The following is a 26,191-nucleotide window of genomic DNA, read 5'->3' as shown; positions in this document are numbered from 1 at the left end:
AAGCATCAATTCTTCGGTGCTCAGCTTTCTTCACAGTCCAACTCTCACATCCATACATGACTATTGGAAAAACCATAGCCTTGACTAGATGGACCTTTGTTGAAAAAATAATGTCTCTGCTTTTCAATATGCTATCTAGGTTGCTCATTATTTTCCTTCCAAGGAGTAAGTGTCTTTTACTTTCATGGCTACAATCACCATCTGCAGTGATTTTGGAGCCCAGAAAAATAAAGTCAGCCACTATTTCCACTGTTTCCTCATCTATTTGCCATGAAATGATGGGACCGGATGCCATTATCTTAGTTTTCTGAATGTTGAGCTTTAAGCCAACTGTTTCACTCTCCTCTTTCACTTTCATCAAGAGACTCTTTAGTTCTTCCTCACTTTATACCATAAAGGCAGGTCGTCTGCATATCTGAGGTTATTGATATTTCTCTCAGCAATCTTGATTCCAGCTTGTGCTTCCTCCAGTCCAGTTTTTTTCATGATGTACTCTGCACATAAGTTAAATGAGCAGGGTGACAATATACAGCCTTGACGTACTCCTTGTCCTATTTGGAACCAGTCTGTTGTTCCATGTCCAGTTCCAACTGTTGCTTCCTGACCTGCATACAGGTTTCTCAGGCAGGTCAGGTGGTCTGGTATTCCCATCTCTTTCAGAATCTTCCACAGTTTATGGCAATCCACACAGTCAAAGTCTTTGGCATAGTCTATAAAGCAGAAATAGATGTTTTTTCTGGAATTCTCTTGCTTTTTCAATGATCCAATGGATGTTGGCAATTTGATCTTGGGTTCCTCTGCCTTTTCTAAAACCAGCTTGAACATCTGGAAGTTCATGGTTCATGTATTGCTGAAGCCTGGTTTGGAGAATTTTGAGCATTAATTTACTAGCGTGTGAGATGAGTGCAATTATGCAGTAGCTGGAGCATTCTTTGTCATTGCTTTTCTTTGGGATTGGAATGAAAACTGATCTTTTCCAGTCCTGTGGCCACTGCTGAGTTTTCCAATTTTGCTGACATATTGAATACAGCACTTTCACAGCATCACCTTTCAGGATTTGAAATAGCTCAACTGGAATTCCATCACCTCCACTAGCTTTGTTCGTAGTGATGCTTCCTAAGGCCCACTTGACTTCACATTCCAGGATGTCTGGCTCTAGGTGAGTGATCACACCATCGTGATTATCTGGGTCATGAAGATCTTTTTTGTACAGTTCTTCTGTGTATTCTTGTCACCTCTTCTTAATGTCTTCTGCTTTTGTTAGGTCCATACCATTTCTGTGATTTATTGAGCCTATCTTTGCATGATATCTTGGTATCTCTAATTTTCTTGAAGAGATCTCTAGCCTTTCCCATTCTATTGTTTTCCTCTGTTTCTTTGCATTGATTGCTGAGGAAGGCTTTCTTATCTCTCCTTGCTCTTCTTTGGAACTCTGCATTCAGATGCTTATATCTTTCCTTTTCTCCTTTGCTTTTCCCTTCTCTTCTTTTCACAGCTATTTGTAAGGTCTCCCCAGACAGCCATTTTGCCTTTTTGCATTTCTTTTTCTGGGGATGGTCTTGATCTCTGTCTCCTGTTCAATGTCACGAACCTCCATCCATAATTCATCAAGCACTCTGTCTATTAGATCTAGTCCCTTAAATCTATTTCTCACTTCCACTGTATAATCATAAGGGATTTGATTTAGGTCATACCTGAATGGTCTAGTGGTTTTCCCTACTTTCTTCAATTTAAGTCTGAATTTGGCAATAAGGAGTCCATGATCTGAGCCACAGTCAGCTCCCAGTCTTGTTTTTGCTGACTGTATAGAGCTTCTCCATCTTTGGCTGCAAAAAAATATAATCAGTCTGATTTTGGTGTTGGCCATCTGATGATGTCCATGTGTAGAGTCTTCTCTTGTGTTGTTGGAAGAGAGTGTTTGCTATGACTAATGTGTTCTCTTGGCAAAACTCTAATAGCCTTTGCCCTGCTTCATTCTGTACACCAAGGCCAAATTTGCCTGTTACTCCAGGTGTTTCTTGACTTCCTACTTTTGCATTCTAGTCCCCTATAATGAAATGGACATCTTTTTGGGATGTTAATTCTAGAAAGTCTTGTAAATCTTCATAGAACCATTCAATTCCAGCTTCTTCAGCATTACTGGTCGGGGCATAGACTTGGATTAAATAGGGTTAGCAAGAGGCAAAGAGCATAACTTTTTGGTGAGTCAGCCCTTATAGGGAATTTCAATCAAGTAGCCACATGATAATATTGTTTTATTTCATGCTATTTACCAATTCTAATTACAAGGGAGGCTGTACAATGTCTGTAAATGAATTCAGGTATCCATTACAAATGAAGAACAGGAGAAGGCCACACAGCAAATAATAGCAGTCTCTGCTACATGTTCTATGATCATGGCTAAATTAGACACTAGTGAGGAGAATAGTCGAGTTGGGATTGACCTTGGTTAGTGAGATGCAGCTTTTTATACAGTTTGAGGCTTCATGGAGGTACATAGGCATCTAATCCCAAGAAAATGAGGTGTCATTATCAAGAAAAAAGAAAGTCATGGTTGGGAAGCTAACAAGTTTTGCTTATAGCAGTTATTGTCACTGTTACTCAGTATTGCTAGAAAATTTTAGTTAACAAGACAAGTAATAGAAAAAATATTAATGTGTGGAGATCATTTTATCATTAACCTAATACAAAGAAGAAAAAGTAGTAGAAAAACTATTAGAAATGAGATGTCAGCAATCATACCATTTACCAGCTATATATGTAAAATAAAAACAGTAGCAGTAAGATCAATCATCTTAGGATAAAACCCAATATTAAGTGTAGCACTCAAGTACAAAATGTGCAAAATTAGATTTAACAAAAATATGTTACCAAAAATGTGTTGAAATAACAAATATGACAAAATTTTGCTGTGTCATGATAGTAAATATTTAAAGGGATGTAAGAATTTCCTAGAATACTCAATTTTGTAATTCTCTTAATTTTTTCTACATTTTATAAGTTTAATATTGTGATATCAAAATGACTAGTAGAACTTGTTTTAATTTTAGAAAATCAATCAAATTAATTTAGAATAAAAATATATAAAAACATACAAGAACCCTTTGAATGAATAAATCAATGAGAAAGGACATGCTCTTTCTAACACTAAAATATACCATCAAACATAAAGAGTAAAAATAAAGTGTATAAGACCTCCTCAAAAGTTAACAGCCAAGACAAGGAAGAAAATGAACAGACCCAAAAAATAACCTGATCCATCTACAAATTTGCTAGGTTATAAAAAAAAATCATAACAAATTGTTAGTGGAGTAATTATTTCATTGGAATGATGGAAAATTTCCTCATATCATTTCTCAAAAAATTTCAACAGATTTGAGTTTAAATGTGACATTTTCAACCTTATAAAATTTACAGTTAAAGTCACCTATAACATATATATATATATATACATTTTCCTGAATATAATGTTTCTTAATGCTTATTTTAGAAATTAAACTACTTTAGAAATTAAATTAAAAAGAAAAAAAAGCTATACAAAAATCCCACAATTCACAACTAGTGACAACTTCCAACACCCCCTTGAAAATCTACTGTAGCCTTTAAAGAATTGTCAATTTGAGAATTGAAAATGGTGTCTCAATTTCTGTAATGGCAAAAGTCTCTTTTAACAATCCCAGTTACTTTTTACTGCCAGTCTCTGAGGACTCTGAAACAATCAAGTGAGTTTTCTCCTTTATACCTCCTATTAAGGGATACATTTATATATTGAGCAGTTTGAAGTCCAGAGAAGAAAATAAAGTCACTGGAGAATAACTGAGCATTCAGGATTTCATAGTGATGTTACTTCTAAAGTACAAGTGCAACTGGTAGGTTACGTAATCCTGATGTGTTACTCTAGCTATATATCACATCTATTATGTTAGTTCTTTTATGATATAAATGTGTCTATAAATGATAAAATTCAAATGCCAAAATAATAACTGAGGTGAGGGTTGAAGAGTGAAATTGCACTGGGAAAAAAAACGTATTTTTATATAAGTGGAAAAAATATAAAAATCACTCTAATCATGTTTACTTGAAATTAAGGCAGCAATCCAGGCCAAAGAAATTGTTCTTAGAGAAAGGGGTATGTTTTCAAGATATTTTAATTGTTTGGCTACCCTGATCAGATTAAATGACTTTATTCTTTGAGCTACTACATAATATAGACAAATTTGAATATTTGTTTCTAGGGATGCAATTATTTTTAAAGGGAGATAGATAACAAAACTGTAAGGATAAAATGCCTGATTCATGGCTTGGACAATCATAGAGTTCCAACACATACAAAATATTGATGCTTTCATTACACTTGTTCAGAATTATGGAGAGGAATATATGACGAACTATCCAGTGACAGCAGTCTGAAAATGGCCATATATTTAAACAAGCATAGTTTTTCCAGCGGTCATGTATGGATGTGAGAGTTGGACTATAAAGAAAGCTGAGTGCCAAAGAATTGATGCTTTTGAACTGTGGTGTTGGAAGAGACTCTTGAGAGTCCCTTGGACTGTAAGGAGATCCAACCAGTTCATCCTAAAAGAGATCAGTCCTGGGTGTTCATTGGAAGGACTGATCTTGAAGCTGAAACTCCAATACTTTGCCCACCTGATGCGAAGAGCTGACTCATTTGAAAAGACCCTGATGCTGGGAAAGATTGAGGGCAGTAGGAAAAGGGGTACAGAGGATGAGATGGTTGGATGGCATCACCGACTCAATGGACATAGTTTGGGTAAACTCTGGGAGCTGGTAATGGACAGGGAGGCCTGGCGTGCTGATGTTCATGGGGTCACAAAGAGTCAGACACGACTGAGCAAGTGAACTGAATTGAACTGAACTGAGTTTGTAAAAAAAAAAAAGAAGAAGAAGAAGAAGAAGAATCACTCTGTCTAGGATATGATGTTTGCCAAGTCAATGATCACCTTCAAATCTACTTATTTGCATACTTCAGAAAAACACAGAAGACACAGTGGCTATAGCTTAGATAAAATCATTGTCTTGTATTAAAAGCACAAAGCACAAAGAAGGAATGATGATTCACATATCAAAGATTTCCATTTTCTATCTGACTACCATGTGAAAGAAAGAAGTTTCTATGCTACTCTGAGTAATGGTGTCAAACATAATGGTTAGAGTACGGCCACTTATTAAATGTGTGTCTTACTGATATTAATCTTACATATCTAAGTGCATATAATGTTCATTATGGTCAACTGGATATATTGTGTCTCTAAAAACTATACTGTGTGATTAACAGTTTGAAGGTACACAAATAATCAAATATTTCCTATTTTATTCTCACATTTTGGCATTAGGTCTGACTCTAGGCTCTGAAGAAGGCAATAAAAGCCTAGAGATGATCATTAAGCCTGTGATTAAACTTGAACAATAGAGCTAAAATCAGATACACAGGGGAGGCAGTGAAATAAGTGAATTTATGTAGATGAAATATTGATTTTTCCTTTTATTTGTATTTTTTTTATTCTTTTTTTTTTATTCTTCCAATTTTATTTTATTTTTAAACTTTACATAATTGTATTAGTTTTAAAAAATAATTTAGCTTAGCAGAGTCCACCTCAGTCAGCACCACAGTATCTATGACTCCTGTCTCTCCTTGACAAAGTTAAAGGTTAAAGGAAATGTAAGGAAAATCAATGAGAGGAAACAGGTCCAAAGGTGAGAAGTAACTATCCAAAGATGCTATTCTGTTCAAACAGTTCATCATACTTTTAGTTTGTTTGTTCAGATGCACAAGGGTAAACCATTGAGTCACCCTGCTCCTTACATCTCTTAAGCTGAACAGGACTACCTTGGTTACATCACGAGCTCATGGTCTTAGTAACAGTATTTTTGGTATTTCTACACACTCATTGTATTTATGAAAAATGTGAGTTAAAAAGCAAATATCAGATAAAAATGGTCATGGATTTTACAACACTTGCCTGCCAATGCAGGAGATGCAATTGATATCCCTGGGTCAGAAAGATCCTCTGGAGGAAGGCAAAGCAACCCTCTCCAGTATTCTTGCCTGGCAGGCTACCGTCCACAGGGTCGCAGAGAGTTGAACACAAACCAAGTGACAGCATGCAGCATGCAGGGTAAGAAAGCACAGATGGAATAAACTTATTTACATAGCCATATAGGGAAGATGTAGGAAAATAGGTGAAATGAGTATCTGCACTTTTGAGACTTAATCTGGTGTTTCAGTTGTAAATGAATAGGGTTTGATCTCAGTAAACTATGGAGCTGTCTCAACACCTAACTTTCTATTAACAATACATGTCTTTAATCAATCTACTTCAGGAAGCATAATGCACATAATGTGATTTGGGCAATAATTTTTTATTTATTTTATAGTGTTATTTACTATTCTCATAATGTTTATGGGATGAGTAGTCTAGTAGTGATGAATTCTCTTTCATTTCTGATTTTGCTAAATTGCATCTTCTCTTTTCTTCTTAGCCTATTTAGAGTATCATTGCTTTAATTCATTTTTTTTTAAACAACCAGGTCTTGGTTTCACTGGTTTCCTTTGTTATCTTTCTCTGAATTCCACATTTAATTTTTGCTATAATTTTTGTTATTTTCTTCATGTTGCTTTAGGCTTGAATTGGTCTTCATAATATCTTTTTTAGTAAGGTAAACTTATTGCTGCATACTGAGGATATCATAATGTACTTCTTGAGATTCACAAAAGATAAAAATCTACCTCCAGGAGATTTTGAAAACTCTCTTTTGTCACTCTAATAGTATAAGTGTTTCTACACAGTGTGATCTGGAGCTGAACATGAAAGGAGACACGTTATCTGTGTCCAACTGAACTTGCCTTGCACTAACCATGAGAAAATTTGATATAATTTGGTGCATAATCATCACATTTTTATGGTCTCGTGGTCCTACGAAATATCTCCAACTGCAAAATACCTACAAAGCAGTTGTAGTGCCAAACTGTCATTTCCCTGAATAAAAGGCAAAATGCTAAAGTAAATATTAAGTTCCCTGACCTGTTAATCCCTATTATACCCTGTTTGTTTTCCCTTTTCAGACAGCTTCTGCAGAAGGATGAATGGATCTTCTGAATAACAGATCAAGTGTTTCTGAGTTCATTTTGGTGGGACTTTCTACTTCTCAAGAAACTCAAATACTCTTTTCGCAATCTTCTTTCTTGTCTATGTCGCCATCTTCGTAGGAAACCTCCTCATTGTCATCTCTGTGATAGTTGATAACCATCTTCACTCCCCCATGTATTTCTTTCTGGCAAATTTATCATTCTTTGATTTATGTCTTTCTTCTGCTGCAACTCCCAAAGTGATTTCAGACTTCCTTAGAAAACACAAGACCATCTCCTGGTGGGGCTGCATGACCCAGATGTTCTTTATGCACTTCTTTGGGGGTGGAGAGATGTCTCTTCTGATAGCTATGGCCATTGACAGGTATGTCGCCATATGCAAACCCTTGCACTACAAGACCATCATGAGTCACAGGGTGCTCACTGGGTTTCTACTGCTCTCATGGGTGATCGGGCTTATCCATACTACAAGCCAGATGGTTTTTACAGTGGGTTTGCCTTTCTGTGGTCCCAATGTATTGGATAGCTTTTTTTGCGACCTCCCCCTGGTCATCAAGCTTGCCTGCACTGAAACTTACATCCTAGAGCTCTTGGTGATTGTGAACAGTGGGCTCTTGTCCCTGCTCTGCTTCATTCTCTTGCTCATATCCTATGTTGTCATGCTGGTCACCATCTGGCAGCACTCCTCCAGTGCATCCTCTAAGGCTCTGTCTACACTCTCTGCTCACATCATTGTAGTCACTCTGTTCTTTGGCCCTGCCATCTTCATCTATGCTTTCCCATTTAACAGTTACTCTGTAGATAAATTTCTTTCTATGTTTTACTCTATCATCACTCCTCTCCTTAATCCAATTATTTATACTCTGAGGAATCAGGAAATGAAGGCAGCCATTAAGAAACTAAGCAAACATCATATTGGTGCTGGGCTCACCCACTAAATATTGTCTGTAACAAACAATTGTTCCATGTTCTCTGCTATTTGTCTGCGTGTGTGTGTGTCTCTGTGTAAGTCGCTTCAGTCATGTTCGACTTTTTCCTACTCCATGGACTGTAGCCCAACAGGGTCCACTGTCCATGGGATTTTCCAGGCAAGAATACAGGAGAGGGTTACCATTTCCTCCTCCAGGGCTATTTGTGGGTAGTGAGTCTTAGGTATTTATAAAAATATCATAAGTAAGTATTTAAATAATATAAATTTTCTTATGTATAAAATCCATGACTAAAATTATTCTTATAAAAATATTTTAGTGAACCAATATATAAAAATATGAAATTTTAATGAAAGCACATTATATGATGTTTAGTGTGACTTTTAGTTTTCATGTTGTATGTAGTAATTTACCAGGTATTAATCTACCAATCAGAGAAGGCAATGGAACCCCACTCCAGTACTCTTACTTGGAAAATCCCATGGATGGAGGAGCCTGGTGGGCTGCAGTCCATGGGGTCGCTAAGAGTCAGACACTACTGAGCGACTTCACTTTCACTTTTCACTTTCATGCATTGGAGAAGGAAATGGCAACCCACTCCAGTGTTCTTGCCTGGAGAATCCCAGGGACGGGGGAGCCTGGTAGGCTGCCATTTCTGGGGTCGCACAGAGTCGGACATGACTGAAGTGACTTAGCAACAATCTACCAATATATGTCAACCATATAGAAGCTTCACAGAGGAGTTATGATTTGAATGACAATTTGAAAAATAATTTTTCACTGTATAGCTTCAATAAGCTAATCGTCTTTAGAATGTATCATGTAGGTAGAAAATAATATTTCAAAAATTTCTTTGGCAACCCGAATAGTTTTCTCAGCACTATACGACCTGAAATATTGAAGATCAAAATCACAAACTGCTCATTGTATCTTGCTATACCAGATAGCTTGAATACTAATATTCTTTTAACTAAATTCAGATATTTATGACTGATTTTTTTTAAACATTAAAAGTTTTTAACCTCTGAAAGATTTACACAAAGGACATAGGAAAATCTGAAAATTTTAGAGTGATGACCACTCAACTCCACTAATTAATCATTAATTAATTGCCATTCATCTATAAAGAGCTTTCAATATGGTGAAAAGAGCCTTCTCCTCCTTCTCCTTTCTCTCTGCCTTTGTCTCTCTTCTTGTACTTTCTGCTATTTCTCCCTACCTTATTTCCTTCACAGCTTTCATGTCTCCCCCATCTCTTCTTCTCTCAAAGAGCCTTTATATGGTAAAGAAGATTTTTGCCTATGATACAACTGCTCTTTGGTCTATGAATTTCCTTATAAAAATAAATTAAAAATTAAATTTCAGTGTGCTGACATTTACCGGTTATATAGACAGAATAACATTTCATATGACTATATTTTTGTTAAGGAAAACGATTACTTTATAGAAACAAAAGTTACAAGATATGTAACATTTCATTTAATAAAAACTTTTCGTTGTTCATATAATCAAGATGATAAAACTTTGTTGTAAGCTATAAAAGAAGACAGATTTAAAGGTACATAAATTCTTTTGGGATGAAAATGCTCAGTTTTGTAAAGCTGTCAATTTCTCCTATGTTTATCATGAGTTTCTAATATTGCATCGATTGATTCCACTGGGACTTGTTTCAACTTCAGAAAATAATTCTATTTTATTAAAAAATACAGAATATCTAAGAAAATTCTGAATGACTAAAGCATCAACATGTCCTTCCTGATATTAAAATGCACTGTAAAATGCAATGAGTAAAATGAAAACTTGTGGTAACAATATGAGAGAGAATAGGTAGATCAGTGGAACATGATAGACCAGCATAAATACAGTCAGCTTATTTTACAAGTGAGAGAATACAAGATAGACTTTCAACAAATGGACATTCACATACAAAAAAAAAATCTAAACATAAACTTTACACTCATCACAAAAATTAACTCAAAATAGATCACAGAATTCAACATAAAATGTAAAATTATAAAATTCATAGAAGACAACATAGAAGGAAATCTAGATGACTTTGGGTTAGGCAATGACTTCTCAGATATATCACAAAAGGCACAGTCTCTGACAGAATTGGTAAGCTGGATTGATTAAAATAAAAAAAAAATGCTACTCTCTGAATGACAATGTCAAGAGAATGAAACCACTAGCCACAGATGAAGAACAGATTTGTGAAGTACATATCTGAAAGGGACCACTATCCAAAATATAAAAAGAACTCTTAAAACTCAAAATAAGAAAATAAACAATCCCATTTTGAAAATGGGCAAAGACCTTAACTAACACCTCACCAAAGAAGTCATACATCATGTATCATCAGGATCATGCAAATTAAATAGTAATAAAACACTACTACACAGTTATGAGAATGGTCAAATTCCAGAATACCGATGACACCAAGTGCTGGCAAAGATGTGGAAACACAAGAATTCTCATTCACTGCTGGTGCGAATGCTAATGGTACAGCCACCTCAGAAGACAATTGGTGGTTTCTTACAAAACTAAGCATATTTTTACAGTATGCTTCAGCAGTTGTGTTCCTTTGTATTTACTCAAATGCACTGAAAACTATCCAGAAAAAAAAATGCACACAGATGTTCAGAGCTGTTTTCTTTATAAGCACCCAAACTTGAAACCAACCAAGATGTTCTTCATTAGGCTTATGGTTAAATAAACTATGATATATCTAGACAAAGGAATTTTATTCAGTGCTAAATATAAACAAGCTATGAAGCCATGAAAAAGCTTGGAGAAAAATGCATATTGCTAAATGAAAAGCCAATCGAAAAAGTTTACATATTGTATAAGTCTAATCATATGACATTCTGGAAAAGGAAAAACTATGGAGACAGGAAAAAGGTCTCTAGTTGTCAGTGAATGGGGGGTGGGGAGAAGGAAGACTAGATGGAACAGAGGGGATTTTATGGCAATGAAACTAATCCATATGATTCTATAATGATGTCTATATATCATTATAGATTTGTCCCAATCCATCCAATGTACAATCAAGAGTTAACCATAGTGTGAAGTATGGATTTTGAGTGACAGTTATATGTCAGCGTAGGTTCATCATTTGTAACAAATGCACCATAGTGCAAGATGTTGATAATAGGGGAGGTTATGGATGTGTGAAGGAAAATAGCATGTGTATGGAAAATATCATTTTCTCAATATTGCCGTGAACCTAAACCTGTTCTAAAAAATAAAGTTTATTTTTAAAAAAGGAGAAAAATAGGTAAACTTGAAGCAGATTTGTCTACACATATCTTTAAATGGAAAAGGAAATATAAAATTAAGTGGAATGAACTTATTTAATTACAAAGATATAAATAATTATCCCACATCCTTTATCAATAAATTCCAAGAGATTAAAGTTAAAACATGGGAAAAGTTCACTTTTAATAAAATTTAGAATTAAAATTATCTAGACTGAATATTCATATTTTGCCTGAATAGATCATAAATGTTTACTGTAGAAAAGAAACTACAGCTAAGACAAAACATCATACAAAAAAACACAATTCACAGCTAGTGATATCTTTCAATACTCTCTTGATTATTTGTTGATATCTTTAAAGTATTGTCAATTTGAGAGGTGAAAAATGATTTCTCATGTTCTGCAGTGGCAAAGTGTCTTTGAACAATCCCAATTACTTCTTATGGCCAGTCTCTGAGGACTCTGAAACAACCAAATGAGGTTTCTCCTCTATATCACCCATCAGGGGATACTTTTATATACTGTTGTCTTTTGAAGTTCAGAGAGGAAAGTCTTTGGATGATGAAGATAAGCATTCAGGATTTCATATATATTTTTCAATACTTTCTTGATTATTTATTGATGTCTTTAAAGTATTGTCAATTTGAGAGGTGAAAAATGATTTCTCATGTTCTGCAGTGGCAAAAGTGTCTTTGAACAATCCCAATTACTTCTTACAGCCAGTCTCTGAGGACTCTGAAACAACCAAATGAGGTATATCCTTTATGTCACCCATCAAGGGATACCTTTATATACTGTTGTCTTTTGAAGTTCAGAGAGGAAAGTCTTTGGATGATGAAGATAAGCATTCAGGATTTCATATTGACTTTACTTCTGAAGTCCAACAGGTAAGTCACATAATCCTGACATGTTTCTCTGCCTATATACCACACCTATCACAAATTTTATTTACGATGTAAGTGTGTCCGTCCATACTGATGAATTCAAATGCCAAAATAATAACTGAAAGAAGGGAGGGAAAGGAGACCTTAAACTGGAAAAAATTTGATTTTTATAAAAATGGAAAAAAGATACAAAAGTCACTCTAATGATGTTTACAGGGAATCAAGATAATAATACAGCAATCCAGGCTACATAATTTATCTGTACAGAAAAAGGATCTAGGCAAGCTTAAATTCTTTGGTTATACTTATCAGGCTGGTTAAATTCTTGTTTGAATTATTTCATAATGTAGAGAAAATTGTATATTTGTTTCTAGGGATGCAATTATTAAAAGAGAGTTAAGAAAACTGCAAGGATAAAATGTCTGATTCATGGCTTGAAAAAAAATCATAGAAAGTCACCACTTCCAAAATATTGATGCTATTATTACACTTGTCAGAAATTTTAGAGAGGAATATACAACTATCTTCTGATAACAGTCTGAAAATAGCCATATATTTAAACAAATATTAATTGTTAAAAAAAAGCTGAGAGAAATCTTGTCTGAGATCTTATCTTTGTCCAGTTCATTGTACCTATAAATCTATTTGCTTATTTGCAAACTTTAGAAAAACAAAGCCATCCAAGACTGTAGCTTGGATAAGATAAAATCATTGTCTTGTGTTAAGAGTACAAAGCACGAAGAAGAATATAGATTTTCATTTTCAATTCCATTATTATGTGAAAAGAAGAAGTTTTATGCTACTCTGAGTGATGCTGTCAAGCATAATGGTTAGAGTATGGGCCACTTATGATCAAATGTGTGTCTTAATGTACGTAAACTTACATACATAAGTGTATATAATTAAATGCTCCTTACGGTTAACTACAAATACTGTACTTCTAACATTTAAACGGTGTGATGGAAAGGCTAAGGGTACATGGATTATCAAATATGCCCTATTTTGTCTTCTCATTTTGGCCTTAGGTTTGGCTCTAGGCTCTGAAGAAGGCCAGAAAAGCACTGAAGATGATCAACAAGCCTGGAATAGATTTGAAAAATAGACCTAAAATCAGATAAGCAGGGGAGGCGCTGAAATAAGTAACTTTATGTAGACTGAGCACTGACCTCTTCCCCTTCCGTGTAAGTGTGTACTTGAAATTTTTTTAATTTAGTGTAGCTGAGTTAACTTCAGTCAGTAACACAATATCATGAGTCTATCTATCCTTGACAAGATTAAATGTCAATTAAATGAAACTTAAGGTAGATTACTGTGAGGAACGTAGGTCCAAAGAGGATAAGAAATTAACCTGAAAATACTACTCTGCTCAAACAATACATCATTAACTTTTTTGAGTTTAGAATCACAATGATAAAGTATTCCCCTTACTCCTTACATCTCTTTAAGACAGACAAGTTGAACATGAGTACCATGGAATCTTCACTAGTTTATAGTCTTAATGATTTTGGTATTTCTATAGACTCACTATATGTGAAAATATATGAATTGAAAAGAAGTATCAGATAAAATGATCATTTGATTCAATTATGCAACAATTGGCTGAGAATGCACAAATAAGATACAGTTACTTGTCTGACCACATAGACCAAAGAGTTAGGCAAATATGTGAGATGAACATCTGATATTTTGAGAGTCAATCCAAGTCATTCAAATCTAAAATCTCAGTAATTTTGTTAACTACTATATAGCTGTCTCAAAATTCAACTTTCTATCATAATATAATCACAGTCATACTCATCATTAGTCCTCTTCAGGAAATATAATGCACATCATGCAATTTCAGCAGTATCTTTTTAATATGGTACACATTTTTACTACATAGTGTATGCAAGCTCAGTCACTCTGTCGTGTCTGACTCTGTGTGACCCCATAGATTATAGCCTGTCAGACTCCTCTGTCGGTGGAATTTTCTAGGCAAGAATGCTGGAGTGGCTTTCCCTTTTCTACTTCAGGGGACCTTTCCAACCCATGGATCAAACCTGCATCTCCTGAACTGGCAGGCAGATTCTTTCCCACTTTCCATGGAGTGCCACCATGGAAGCTCCAATGTAGGATGTAACAAAATATGTCAGTAAATATATTATATGAAACCCACAAAAGAAAAAATCTATTCCCCTAATGCTTTTGAAAACTCGAATAAAGTAAGTGGTTATACAGAGTGTAGTCTGGAGCTGAACACGAAGGAAGACAAGTTTGCTCAATGTCTAGCTGATCTTGCCTTGCACTAACCCAGAGAAAAATGTAATCTAGTTGATTTCATAACCACCACACGTTTATGGTCTTGTGGTTCTGTAAGATATCTCCAGTTGCAACATATATACAAAGCAGTCATGTTATAAAAAGGGTTACTTTCCTGAATAAGAAATAGGATGATTAAGACTAGATTCCCTGACCTGCTAGTCCCTATCACATACTGTTTGCTTTCCTTTTCAGAAAGCTTCTGCAGAAGGATGAATGGATCTTCTGAATAACAGATCAAGTGTTTCTGAGTTCATTTTGGTGGGACTTTCTACTTCTCAAGAAACTCAAATACTCTTTTTCGCAATCTTCTTTCTTGTCTATGTCGCCATCTTCGTAGGAAACCTCCTCATTGTCATCTCTGTGATAGTTGATAACCATCTTCACTCCCCCATGTATTTCTTTCTGGCAAATTTATCATTCTTTGATTTATGTCTTTCTTCTGCTGCAACTCCCAAAGTGATTTCAGACTTCCTTAGAAAACACAAGACCATCTCCTGGTGGGGCTGCATGACCCAGATGTTCTTTATGCACTTCTTTGGGGGTGGAGAGATGTCTCTTCTGATAGCTATGGCCATTGACAGGTATGTCGCCATATGCAAACCCTTGCACTACAAGACCATCATGAGTCACAGGGTGCTCACTGGGTTTCTACTGCTCTCATGGGTGATCGGGCTTATCCATACTACAAGCCAGATGGTTTTTACAGTGGGTTTGCCTTTCTGTGGTCCCAATGTATTGGACAGCTTTTTTTGCGACCTCCCCCTGGTCATCAAGCTTGCCTGCACTGATACTTACATCCTAGAGCTCTTGGTGATCGTGAACAGTGGGCTCTTGTCCCTGATCTGCTTCATTCTCTTGCTCATATCCTACATTGTCATGCTGGTCACGATCTGGAAGCACTCCTCCAGTGCATCCTCTAAGGCTCTGTCTACACTCTCTGCTCACATAACTGTAGTCACTCTCTTCTTTGGCCCTGCTATCTTCATTTATGCTTTTTCATTTAATAGTTACTCTGTAGATAAATTTCTTTCTGTGTTTTACTCTATCATCACTCCTCTCCTTAATCCAATTATTTATACTCTGAGGAATCAGGAAATGAAGGCAGCCATTAAGAGACTGAGCAACCATCATATTGGTTCCTGGCTCACCCCCTAAATATTATCTGTTGTATATGATCGTTTTTTGTTCTCTGCAATTTGGGGGTTGTTATTGTTACTGTTTAGTTGCTCAGTGTTGTCCGACTCCTGCAACCCCATGAACGGTATCCCAAAAGGCTCCACTGTCCATACAGTGGGTTACCAAATCCTCCTCCAGGAGATCTTCTTTATCCAGGGATTTAACCCCTGTTTCCTAGACTGGCAGGTAGATTCTTATGGCTGAGACACCAGGGAAGACCATTTAAATATTTCTTCAAATAATTGAAATCAAATGTTAAATAATATTAAATTTCTACCTTACAAAATGTGAGGAATATTAAGGTATCTTTTTATTTTACTGGAAAATATTCTTAGCACAAATGTAATACATAAATAAGCTTGCATTCATTACCTCCTTGTCTTAGAATTCAAGGGAACCCTTATGAATGTTTAAAATATATAATACACATACATGGTTATCACACAACACTGCTCTCTGCCTTGCAGAGAATAATAAGGAGGCATCTATATTAGGTGTGGTGATGTTAGAAGATCATGTTAAGAAATCTTCACAGAAATGCATTAAGAAAGCTAAAGAATAGATATTTGAGTGGGAAAAGAGCATTCCAGGCAGAAGGGCCAGTTTATATGGATATTGTAAATTGAGAAAGTCATTTTAGGTACCAAAGACAGACATTTATGAGGGAGGTTGATGAATAAAAGGAAGAAAGACCTGTGCAGAGATTATATATAGAAAGGTAGAGACTAGAGTATTCAGGCCTCGTGAATCCTAGTTTTTAGCAATATAAAGCATTAAAGAGTTTTGCGAATGGGAGGTTTGAGAATAGATTCAACATACTTCTAAAGTGTCATGAAGGCTTATCTTCTTAAGTGGAGAATAAATTGTAATAGAAATGAACTCAGAGAAAATAGTGGGCTATTTCAGGTTACAAATCTGAATTTATTAATGATTCAGTGAGTTTATGGAAACATTGCAGAGAGTCCTTCTAAAGACTTATTGGAAACCTAAATTATGCAAACATCTTCAGGACCACCTCTTTTGATGTATTTTGTTAACATATTGCAAAACAAGGAACCTGGAATAAGGCATATTTTCTCTCCTTATTTTCATCTCATTTGTTTTTTCCCCTGTGTTAGATTGTATCTGCCTGTAGGGAAAGAGCAAATTAGCCAAGATGGCATGGTCAGGCTCTCTCACCCTACAGCCTCGTGCTCTTGCCCCACATTTTGCAGATAATGATTATGTAACAGCTCTGATCACTTGGAGCACTGCGCATTCACATCACCAGGTGCTGCTTGCCTGTGGGCTACTTTGTGTGATACAGATATATGAACTCCACCTAGAGAGCAGTGGCATTACTGCTGCATCACGGCTGTGTCCACTGGGTAAGCCACGACAGGAGAGAAGATAGCGTGTCTGCTGCTACCACGGCCACATCAGCCAGGAGAGAATACAGTTATGGCCGCTTGCCAGCCAAGACAGAGGCTGTGCTGTGGTTTTCTTCCAGCTTCCCCACTTGCACCTTGTCTATCATGGGTTCAAGGAACAGAGCACACAGTATGAATAGCGAGACAATTGGCATCATGAACAGGATAAGAAGCAAGACACTGCCCAGTTTTAGTTTGATCTTAGACATTGTGTATCTAATATTTCAGTTTATTCTGAAAAATTATATGTGTACCATCCTTAACCACTGGTATGGGTAATCTCATCTGGATATCAATATTATGCTCATATTATCCTTCTAATTTCTATTTTTAAGAATGATCTGCTCTCTTGCAAACATCCCCTCAAATGTCATGCTATGTTGAGGTATATATCTCCTTAGCTGAAATATTTTTTTAATGGCAAATCTAATTGCTAGCAATTGCCTGGAGAACTACATTGAAAAAAATTCTGAGGTTCCGTTAGAAAGAATAAGAAATTTATTAGCAATATCTACTATGGGCTTTGGAAATGAATCATATTTATCATATACTTACAACCCTCACTTTCTTGTAACCTTTTCAAGAGGACTGTAATTGAGGAGACATGGCAGAATTACATATAAGAATAAAGACAGAAAAATTCCTCAAATAGGTGAAATCCTCTGCAGTCATGTACTGCTACTCAGATAGTCCCTAGAATTTTACCTGCTTAATTATGTTTTACCATAAAAGTTTTACTGTAGTAACCTCCATAATATTCTTTTAATACATATATGAAACGAGTCGCCAGTCCAGGTTCGATGCACGATACTGGATGCTTGGGGCTGGAGCACTGGGACGACCCAGAGGGATGGTATGGGGAGGGAGGAGGGAGGAGGGTTCAGGATGGGGAACACATGTATACCTGTGGCAGATTCATTTTGATATATGGCAAAACCAATACAATATTGTAAACTTAAATAAAATAAAATTAAAAAAAAAAGTCATTTGAAGACCAAAAAAAAAAAAAATACTGTTGATCTATCATGAAGTTAAACATAATTGTAAAAGACTACATGAAATTCCAAATCTGTTAAACTCCACAAACTAATCACTTCTGCTGCTGCTGCTGCTAAGTTGCTTTAGTCAAGTGCAACTCTGTGTGACCCCAGAGATGACAGCCCACCAGGCTCCCCCGTCCCTGGGATTCCCCAGGCAAGAACACTGGAGTGGGTTGCTATTTCCTTCTCCAATGCATGAAAGTGAAAAGTGAAAATGAAGTCGTTCAGTCGTGTCTGACTCTTAGCGACCCCATGCACTGCAGCCTACCAGGCTCCTCCGTCCATGGGATTTTCCAGGCAAGAGTACTGGAGTGGGGTGCCATCCCTTCTCCAATCACTTCTTTTTTTTTTTTTTTTAGTTTTATTTTATTTAACTTTACAATATTGTATTGGTTTTGCCATATATTAACAAAATGAATCTGCCACAGGTATACATGTGTTAAACCATTTATTGATTACCCTGGTGAAGGCCAGGGGTTTCCCTGGTGGCTCAGACAGTAGGGGTTCTGCCTACAATGCGGAAGACCCGGGTTCAGTCCCTGGGTCTGGAAGATCCTCTGGAGAAGGAAATGCAACCCATTCCAGTACTCTTGCCTGGAAAATCCCATGGATGGAGGAGACTAGTAGGGTATGGCCCATGGGGTGGCAGAGTCTGACATGACTAAGCGTCTTCACTTCACTTCACCGGTGAAGGCCTCCTCTGCTGTTCTAGCTTATGAGTGTGTGTGCTTCTTTCTCTTTCTCTCTCTCTTATTCCCTTACAGAGTAAAAGGAAAGTTTTCTCTGTGCTAAGAACTAGTTTATAGTCTATGAATTTCCTTATATGCCTTGCTCTATGTGGATCTATTTATTTCAATTCTAATTGAATAAATGCATTCAATTATCAAATTATAAATATTCAGACTGGTAAAGTCAAATGAATAGAATTACAGTTTTCTCAAGTCCATCATCTATGGTAGATCTATTTTCATAAATTTGCTTACCCTCTACCAACCAAAACACTTAAGTTAATGCTTTTTTCTGGAAAGCACTTATTAGGGAGACTCCACACAACTCATACACTTGGTGAATTCATAATCAACTTAAATAATGAGAGACTAAGTCCTTGCTCTGAACTCTAGAGACAACTAACTAGCACCTTTACTCTGATAATTCCCTCTGGGCGTTAATCACTAGTCTACACCTTATGTATGTGTTTTGTGTCCTTTTTTTTTTTTTGACCGCAAATGATTGTCATGTATATCCACAGAGGCAAAAAGATAAATATATATTCAGAATCTCACTGTGTCTATGTATCTTTGAAGAGGCCATTCCTCAGCTAGAACTGGTAGGTTTAAATAGCAGTGCTAATAACATAGAGAAACTATATACTTTAATAAAGGAGGAGACTTTGTATACGAAACCTAGAAATTAATGAAAACCAGATTATTCTGATCATGAAGGCAATGGTAAAATACAACTTAGGCCAGATAGCATCTGGACAAATTTACCCAGTTTTAATAAGAAGAAAGCCAGTCTGTGATGGATAAATACCACTGACATCCTGATCTAAGCGGTCAGTTTTATAATTTGAGTTTGTATTTTGAGAACATAAATTTGAGTCTGTTTATTGTTTAACCACTATTGGATAAAAAGACAAAATAATTTAGAATATCAGAGAAGGCAATGGCACCCCACTCCAGCACTCTTGCCTGGAAAATCCCATGGATGGAGGAGCCTGGAAGGCTGCAGTCCATGGGGTCGCTAGGAGTCAGACACGGCTGAGCGACTTCACTTTCACTTTTCACTTTCATGCATTGGAGAAGGAAATGGCAACCCACTCCAGTGTTCTTGCCTGGAGAATCCCAGGGACAGGGGAGCCTGGTGGGCTGCAGTCTCTGGGGTCGCACAGAGTCGGACATGACTGAAGTGACTTAGCAGCAGCAAAATAACAAAAAATTAGTTTCATCTTTGGCTATATTTAACATCTTTGACAAGTCCGAAATGTAGTCTAATAAAAACTGCATATCAAGAAAATGGAAAACATTGACTTATTTTATTTTATGTAATTTTTCATGTTTTTACTTTCCTACATTGGATATTTACTTCAGCTGAGAAAACACTTATGGAATCTAAATTAAATGTGATTAATTTAAATCAATATTTAAAAGATTTCCCCTCAAGTCTATATTTATTTTTCTGAAGTAACAAACCTTCTATTCAAAATGATTGTCTAATTATACTGCTAATATATTTGTTTTGGTGATTTTGTAACCTAAGGGCTATTTCCAATTTTTCTAAACTTACCACTCTTTTCTACCTACATTTATAACAAATACATACTTTAATATTTTAAACTTGATCAATATATGGGAAAAGAGTTCTTTGGGTACATATAATGTTGGCACTTTTTCTACCAACTGTACAAGCTTATTTTTTAATTAGGAAAATATTTATAATGGTTATTTTGGCAGAAAATCTGAACGTTCACATGTCAAATATTTTTTGTGTTAAGTGAATATTACCCCTGGGTTACCTAATCCATATACAGCTTAACACTATGAGGACAAATAATCATTAAAAAAAATTCAATCAATAGAAACTTCACAGCCTTTTTTTTTCTTAACAAAAGAGCTTCCAGTTACATATCTCCACATACATTAAGTGCTTTTATGAAAATGTGTAGAAAGTCTCTATTACTGAATATAAACAAAGAATATTAAACATAGTTTTCTTTCTTCAAGTTTGCACCCCAGTTGAACTAATAATTTTTATTCATTCAGTCACATAAACAGCACAGAAAGAGAGCTAGGCTCCCCGGTCATAGGCAACCATCCCAGTCTCAGAAATTTCTGCTAGAGAAAAACCAAACCTTGCCTGATTGAGCGTTATTCAATTATTTTTTCATTCCTTTTCCATTCAATATGATTTGTATAAATACATACCACTCAAAAATTTAAATTTTTTCATGTGAATTTTAAACTGTGCTTCAAGTTAGCAATAATTGCATTATTTTTCTGATTCTAACTTATTTTTACCTGTGTCTGAGTAGAAGAGTAAGTATTTTAAAAATATTTCACATTTGATCATATGTAAAAATTGTCAAAATGAATTATTTTGTCTCATAACATATTTGAATCATGTTTATGTGCATTTAGATGGATATATTTTATAAATATGCCTACAAATTTTTTAAAAAGCATAAATTAATAAATATAATTTTTGGTTTTAATTTTCCAATTTTACATAATAAACTATAAAAATTACTTTTAGGATTTTCCTCCAGGTTTTCTTCTGTTAGTATTTTGAGATCAAGGACTGCATAATTTTGATAATTTCATAACTATTATATAGACTCGATTATTGCATTAAATATAATACCAATGATGATGACAACAACTCTTTTAAAGAAGACAGCCTAGGTAATTTTATCACTTATATTTAATGAAGAAAAACACTTTCATTAACACTAAGTCTACTTTACCAAATCTTTTATAGTAAATATCCTCCTGTGGTCCTCATTAGTTTGAGTATCCTCACAATCACCAGAAAATGAGATAATGTTAAAGATAAAATTTGGGGAATGCACATAGGCATTTAGCACCTATGTGTAGAATAAAATAACACCAATATAGCTCAAAATCCTTCAAGCTAGGCTTTAACAATATGTGAACCAAGAACCTCTAGATGTACAACCTGGATTTAGGAAAGGCAGATGAACCAGAGATCAAATTGCCAACATCTATTCAATCACAGAAAAAGAAAGGGAATTCCAGGAAAACATCTACTTTCTCTTCATTGACTATGCTAAAGCCTTTGCCTGTGTGGATCACATCAAACTGTGGAAAATTCTTAAAGAGATGGGAATACCACACCATCTTAACTGTCTCCTGTGAAACCTGTATGCAGATAAAGAAACAACAATTAAAACTGGGCAGGGAACAATGGACTGGTTCAAAATTGGAAAAGGAGTACATCAAGGCTGCATATTGTCACCTTGCTTATTTAACTTATATGTAGGCTGGGTGAAGCACATGCTGGAATCAAGATAGCTGAGAAAATTATTAATAACCTCAGATATGCCAATGACACCATCCTAGTGGCAGAAATTGCAGAGGAACTAAAGAACCCCTTGATGAAGGTGAAAGAGGAGAGTGACAAAGCTGAAGTAAAACTCAACATTCAAAAAACGAAGATTATGGCATCTGGTACCATCAACTCATGGCCAATACTTGGGGGAAAAATGGAAACAGTGACAAAGATTATTTTCTTGTGCTCCAAAATCAACACAGGTGGTGACTGCAGCCATAAAATTAAAAAATGCTTATTCCTTGGAAGAAAAGCTACTACAAACCTAGACAGTGTATTAAAAAGCAGAGACATCACTTTGCCAACAAAGGTCTGTATAGTCAAAGCTATGGTTTTTACAGTAGTCATGTATGAATGTGAGAGTTGGACCATAAAGAAGGCTAAGCACCAAAGAATTGCTGCTTTTGAACTGTGGTGCTGGAGAAGACTGTTGCAAGTCGCTTGGATAGCAAGGAGATCAAACCAGTCAATCCTAAAGGAAATCAACCCTGAATGTTCAATGGAAGGACGGATGCTGGAGCTGAAGTTCCAATACTTTGGCCACTTGATATGAAGAGCCGACTAACTGGAAAAAAACCCTGATTCTGGGAAAGATTGAGGACAGGAGAAGAAAGGGACGACAGAAGATGAGATGGTTGGATGGCATCATCGATTCAATGGATATGAGTTTGAGCAAACTCTGGGAGAATTTGCAGTCCATGGAGTTGCAAAGAGTCGGACACAGCTGAGCAACTGAACAACAAAAACAACATGTTGCCCTTTAGAGTCTTATAACAATTTGAGAGGTTGAAGAGTAGATATTATTTTATTTCTATAGAAAATTAAATCAATGTTGAAAAAGTTAAAGAGTATATTTCCCTAGTACATGTTAAGGCAGGACTAGAACTGGACAAAAGAATAACTTCTGAATATTTTGTGAACTATAAAGAAAAAAAAGGAAATTCAAAAAAAAAGGGGGGGCGGAAATTCAGAGTAAATTTTCCACATTCTGTCCTTGTACTCTAGAACTAGAACTTGGTATAAGCATATGTATGTATATCTGTGATTCTCTATCTGTGTCTGTGCAGTTGGCATGTGTCATTAATAGTTTTTTAAAGGAAAAAAAGAAACAGGAAGATGGGGCCAAAAGATCTAAATCAAAGAGAAAAGTACACAAAAGTAAGCCAATAGTGCCCATTCATTGTGGGAAAACAGAGTACAAGTATCAAGGATATTTGAGCCAGGAATTATCAAGAGTCAGTTTGGACACAAGTTTGAAAAGTCAGAGGAAAGCAATCATCAGAAAAAAGTAAGCAATTAGGAGCCAAGGGAAAAAATAACCACTACTTGTGAAAGATTTGATGACTGTTTAGAGATCATTTACACAGAGAATGCAAAGAGACAAGAAAGAAAACTCCAGCCAGGAATCCAGCAACAAGAGAGTCAGGGAGATAGACAAAAAGTAGAGGCTAAGAGTTTTATTCACGAGCCAAAGTATGAGATACAGAACACAAATGAAAAGAAAGAAAGAAAATAGAAGGAAGGAAAGGAGAAAGGGAAGGCAGGAGGGACAGAGGGAGAAGGAAAGAACAAAGGAAGAAAGAAACATTAACACAGAAATATTTATGTTCTTGTGCAGAAACTTCCTGGGAAGCTTATTTTATTATTATTTGGGGGAGATAGGGACACATAACAGACTGTAGCCAGTTTAAACCTTCAGGAATAAGTTAAAGCATTTGGTATATATATTTGAGATAAAAGGGAAGGGTGAGAATATTGTATAGGTGAGAGAAGAAAGTACTGTAACAATTTGCCAAGTGGGTATATAATTCAACTCATATGAACATATCTGAATATTTCAAATTAGGAAGGTGAAAAGGGTAAAAGATTGAATACTAGCTGCCAAAAAGTTACATGACTATATTCTAATCCACTTGAATTAACTTATGACCAAAGACCATTTGATTATTACATGATCCATTAAACTCAGGGTTCATAAATTCATGAACTCATGGTAAAAACAACAAATAAATGTGAAGAGAAAAATCTATACCCACAAACTATATTTACAAAATTTTACAATAAATTTCCCTTTTGTGCCTTTCTGTTTGAAAATAAATGCAGTAATGTGAAAGTGTATACAAGTAATGTGCTTGAATTAGTCAATTAAAATGTATTTTTCAGAAATATCTACCTTTTATTTTTCTGTAGGAATCAAATACTACTTTCTGTGTGCCCATACTTTCAAAACTGTCATAGATTAAATAATCACTTTTTCTGGATTACCTTCATTTTAAAGACTTTCTGAAAACACATAAACAAACGATGAAAATGATGAATAGCTCAATGATATCTGAGTTTGTTTTGTTAGGACTCACCAACACTTGGGAACTTGAGCTTTTCTTTTTTTTCATATTTTTATTGGCCTATGCAGCGATTATGGCAGGAAACCTTCTCATTGTGGTCACCATAACCTTGGACTCTCATCTGCACTCCACACCAATGTACTTCCTCCTTGGAAACCTCTCCTTTCTTGATATGTCTGTTTCTACAATCACAACCCCCAAGATGGTTGCAGATTTTGTCAGGGAGAATAAAACTATTTCTCTATGGGGCTGTATGGCTCAGATGTTCTTCCTTCACTTTTTAGGGGGTAGTGAGATGACACTTCTCATAGTTATGGCGGTTGATAGGTACTTTGCCATATGTAAACCTCTTCACTACACAACCATCATGAACCACCGGGTACTCAGAGGCTCTGTGCTGCTATCATGGGCTGTTGGCTTTGTGCATACAATGAGCCAGATGGTGTTTACCATCACCTTGCCCTTCTGTGGCCCCAATATAGTAGACAATATTTTCTGTGACCTTCCGCTGGTTATAAAGCTTGCCTGCACTGAGACCTATGTTCTGGAGTTGCTAGTAATTGCTGACAGTGGACTATTGTCTTTCATCTCCTTCATACTCTTGCTCATTTCCTACACTGTCATTCTGGTAACCATTCGACATCAGTCCTCTGGTGGTCTCTCCAAAGCTCTGTCCACACTATCTGCTCATATTACAGCGGTCACTCTGTTCTTTGGGCCGTGTATCTTCATTTATGCTTGGCCATTTAGTAGTTTTTCAGTGGATAAATTTCTTTCTGTGTTTTATTCAGTTATCACATCTTTACTGAACCCCATTATTTATACTCTGAGGAATCAGGAGATGAAAGCAGCCATGAATAGACTGAGGACCCAACATGTGAGGTCCAGAAAGACCTTCTAGGCAACAGTCATGATGACAAAGATTTCTAGACCAAATTCCATATATAGTACATCTCGGAATAAGTTGGTATTAATTTGTCTTTTTGTAGTTTTTTCAATATTTATAATGTATATTAAACCTACCAAATGCTCCATCACGTCTCTATGATATATTTTGTTTTATTGAAAGAATAATTTTTAATTGGGCTGGAAGAAGCACAAGCTGCAATCAAGATTGCGAGGAGAAATATCAATAACCTCAGATATGTAGACGACACCACCTTTATGGCAGAAAGTGAAGAGGAACTAAAAAGCCTCTTGATGAAAGTGAAAGAGGAGAGTGAAAAAGTTGGCTTAAAGCTCAACATTCAGAAAACGAAGATCATGTCATCTGGTCCCATCACTTCATGGGAAATAGATGGGGAAACAGTGGTTGACTTTATTTTGGGGGCTCCAAAATCACTGCAGATGGTGACTGCAGCCATGAAATTAAAAGACGCTTACTCCTTAGAAGAAAAGTTATGACCAAGCTAGATAGCATATTCAAAAGCAGAGACATTACTTTGCCAACAAATGTCTGTCTAGTCAAGGCTATGGTTTTTCCAGTGGGCATGTATGGATGTGAGAGTTGGACTGTGAAGAAAGCTAAGCGCCAAAGAATTGATGCTTTTGAACTGTGGTGTTGGAGAAGACTCTTGAGAGTCCCTTGGACTGCAAGGAGATGCAACCAGTCCATCCTAAAGGAGATCAGTCCTGGTTGTTCATTGGAAGGACTGATGCTGAAGCTGAAACT

General features: G+C 35.9%; 3 protein-coding genes across 3 annotated transcripts; all 3 read left to right on the top strand.

Moving 5' to 3' along the window:
- Positions 1 to 7,269: 7,269 nt before the first annotated feature.
- LOC147364887 (olfactory receptor 4K13-like) lies at positions 7,270 to 8,133 on the top strand. The gene has a single exon (XM_086318850.1). The coding sequence runs from the start codon at positions 7,285 to 7,287 to the stop codon at positions 8,047 to 8,049; it is 765 nt and encodes a 254-aa protein (XP_086174976.1). The 5' UTR covers positions 7,270 to 7,284; the 3' UTR covers positions 8,050 to 8,133.
- A 6,561-nt stretch (positions 8,134 to 14,694) lies between these two features.
- LOC147364886 (olfactory receptor 4K13-like) lies at positions 14,695 to 15,636 on the top strand. Its single transcript, XM_086318852.1, has one exon. The coding sequence runs from the start codon at positions 14,695 to 14,697 to the stop codon at positions 15,634 to 15,636; it is 942 nt and encodes a 313-aa protein (XP_086174978.1).
- Positions 15,637 to 24,478: 8,842 nt separating this feature from the next.
- LOC147364885 (olfactory receptor 4L1-like) lies at positions 24,479 to 25,420 on the top strand. Its single transcript, XM_086318849.1, has one exon. It carries the CDS (start codon positions 24,479 to 24,481, stop codon positions 25,418 to 25,420), a length of 942 nt encoding a protein of 313 aa, XP_086174975.1.
- Positions 25,421 to 26,191: the final 771 nt, after the last annotated feature.

The sequence above is a fragment of the Bos grunniens genome, chromosome 10 (assembly GCF_055505025.1).
Source record: "Bos grunniens cultivar Pamir isolate PY7600 chromosome 10, Bosgru_T2T1.0, whole genome shotgun sequence".
Taxonomy (NCBI): domain Eukaryota; kingdom Metazoa; phylum Chordata; class Mammalia; order Artiodactyla; family Bovidae; genus Bos; species Bos grunniens.
The sequence above is the reverse complement of the archived record's forward strand: the minus strand, read 5'-3'. Positions and strand labels throughout refer to the sequence as shown.

Bases quoted from the DNA above. Each gene is read 5' to 3' on its own strand.
- LOC147364886 (XM_086318852.1), top strand. From the start codon at position 14,695: ATGGATCTTCTGAATAACAGATCAAGTGTTTCTGAGTTCATTTTGGTG.
- LOC147364885 (XM_086318849.1), top strand. From the start codon at position 24,479: ATGAAAATGATGAATAGCTCAATGATATCTGAGTTTGTTTTGTTAGGA.
- LOC147364887 (XM_086318850.1), top strand. From the start codon at position 7,285: ATGTATTTCTTTCTGGCAAATTTATCATTCTTTGATTTATGTCTTTCT.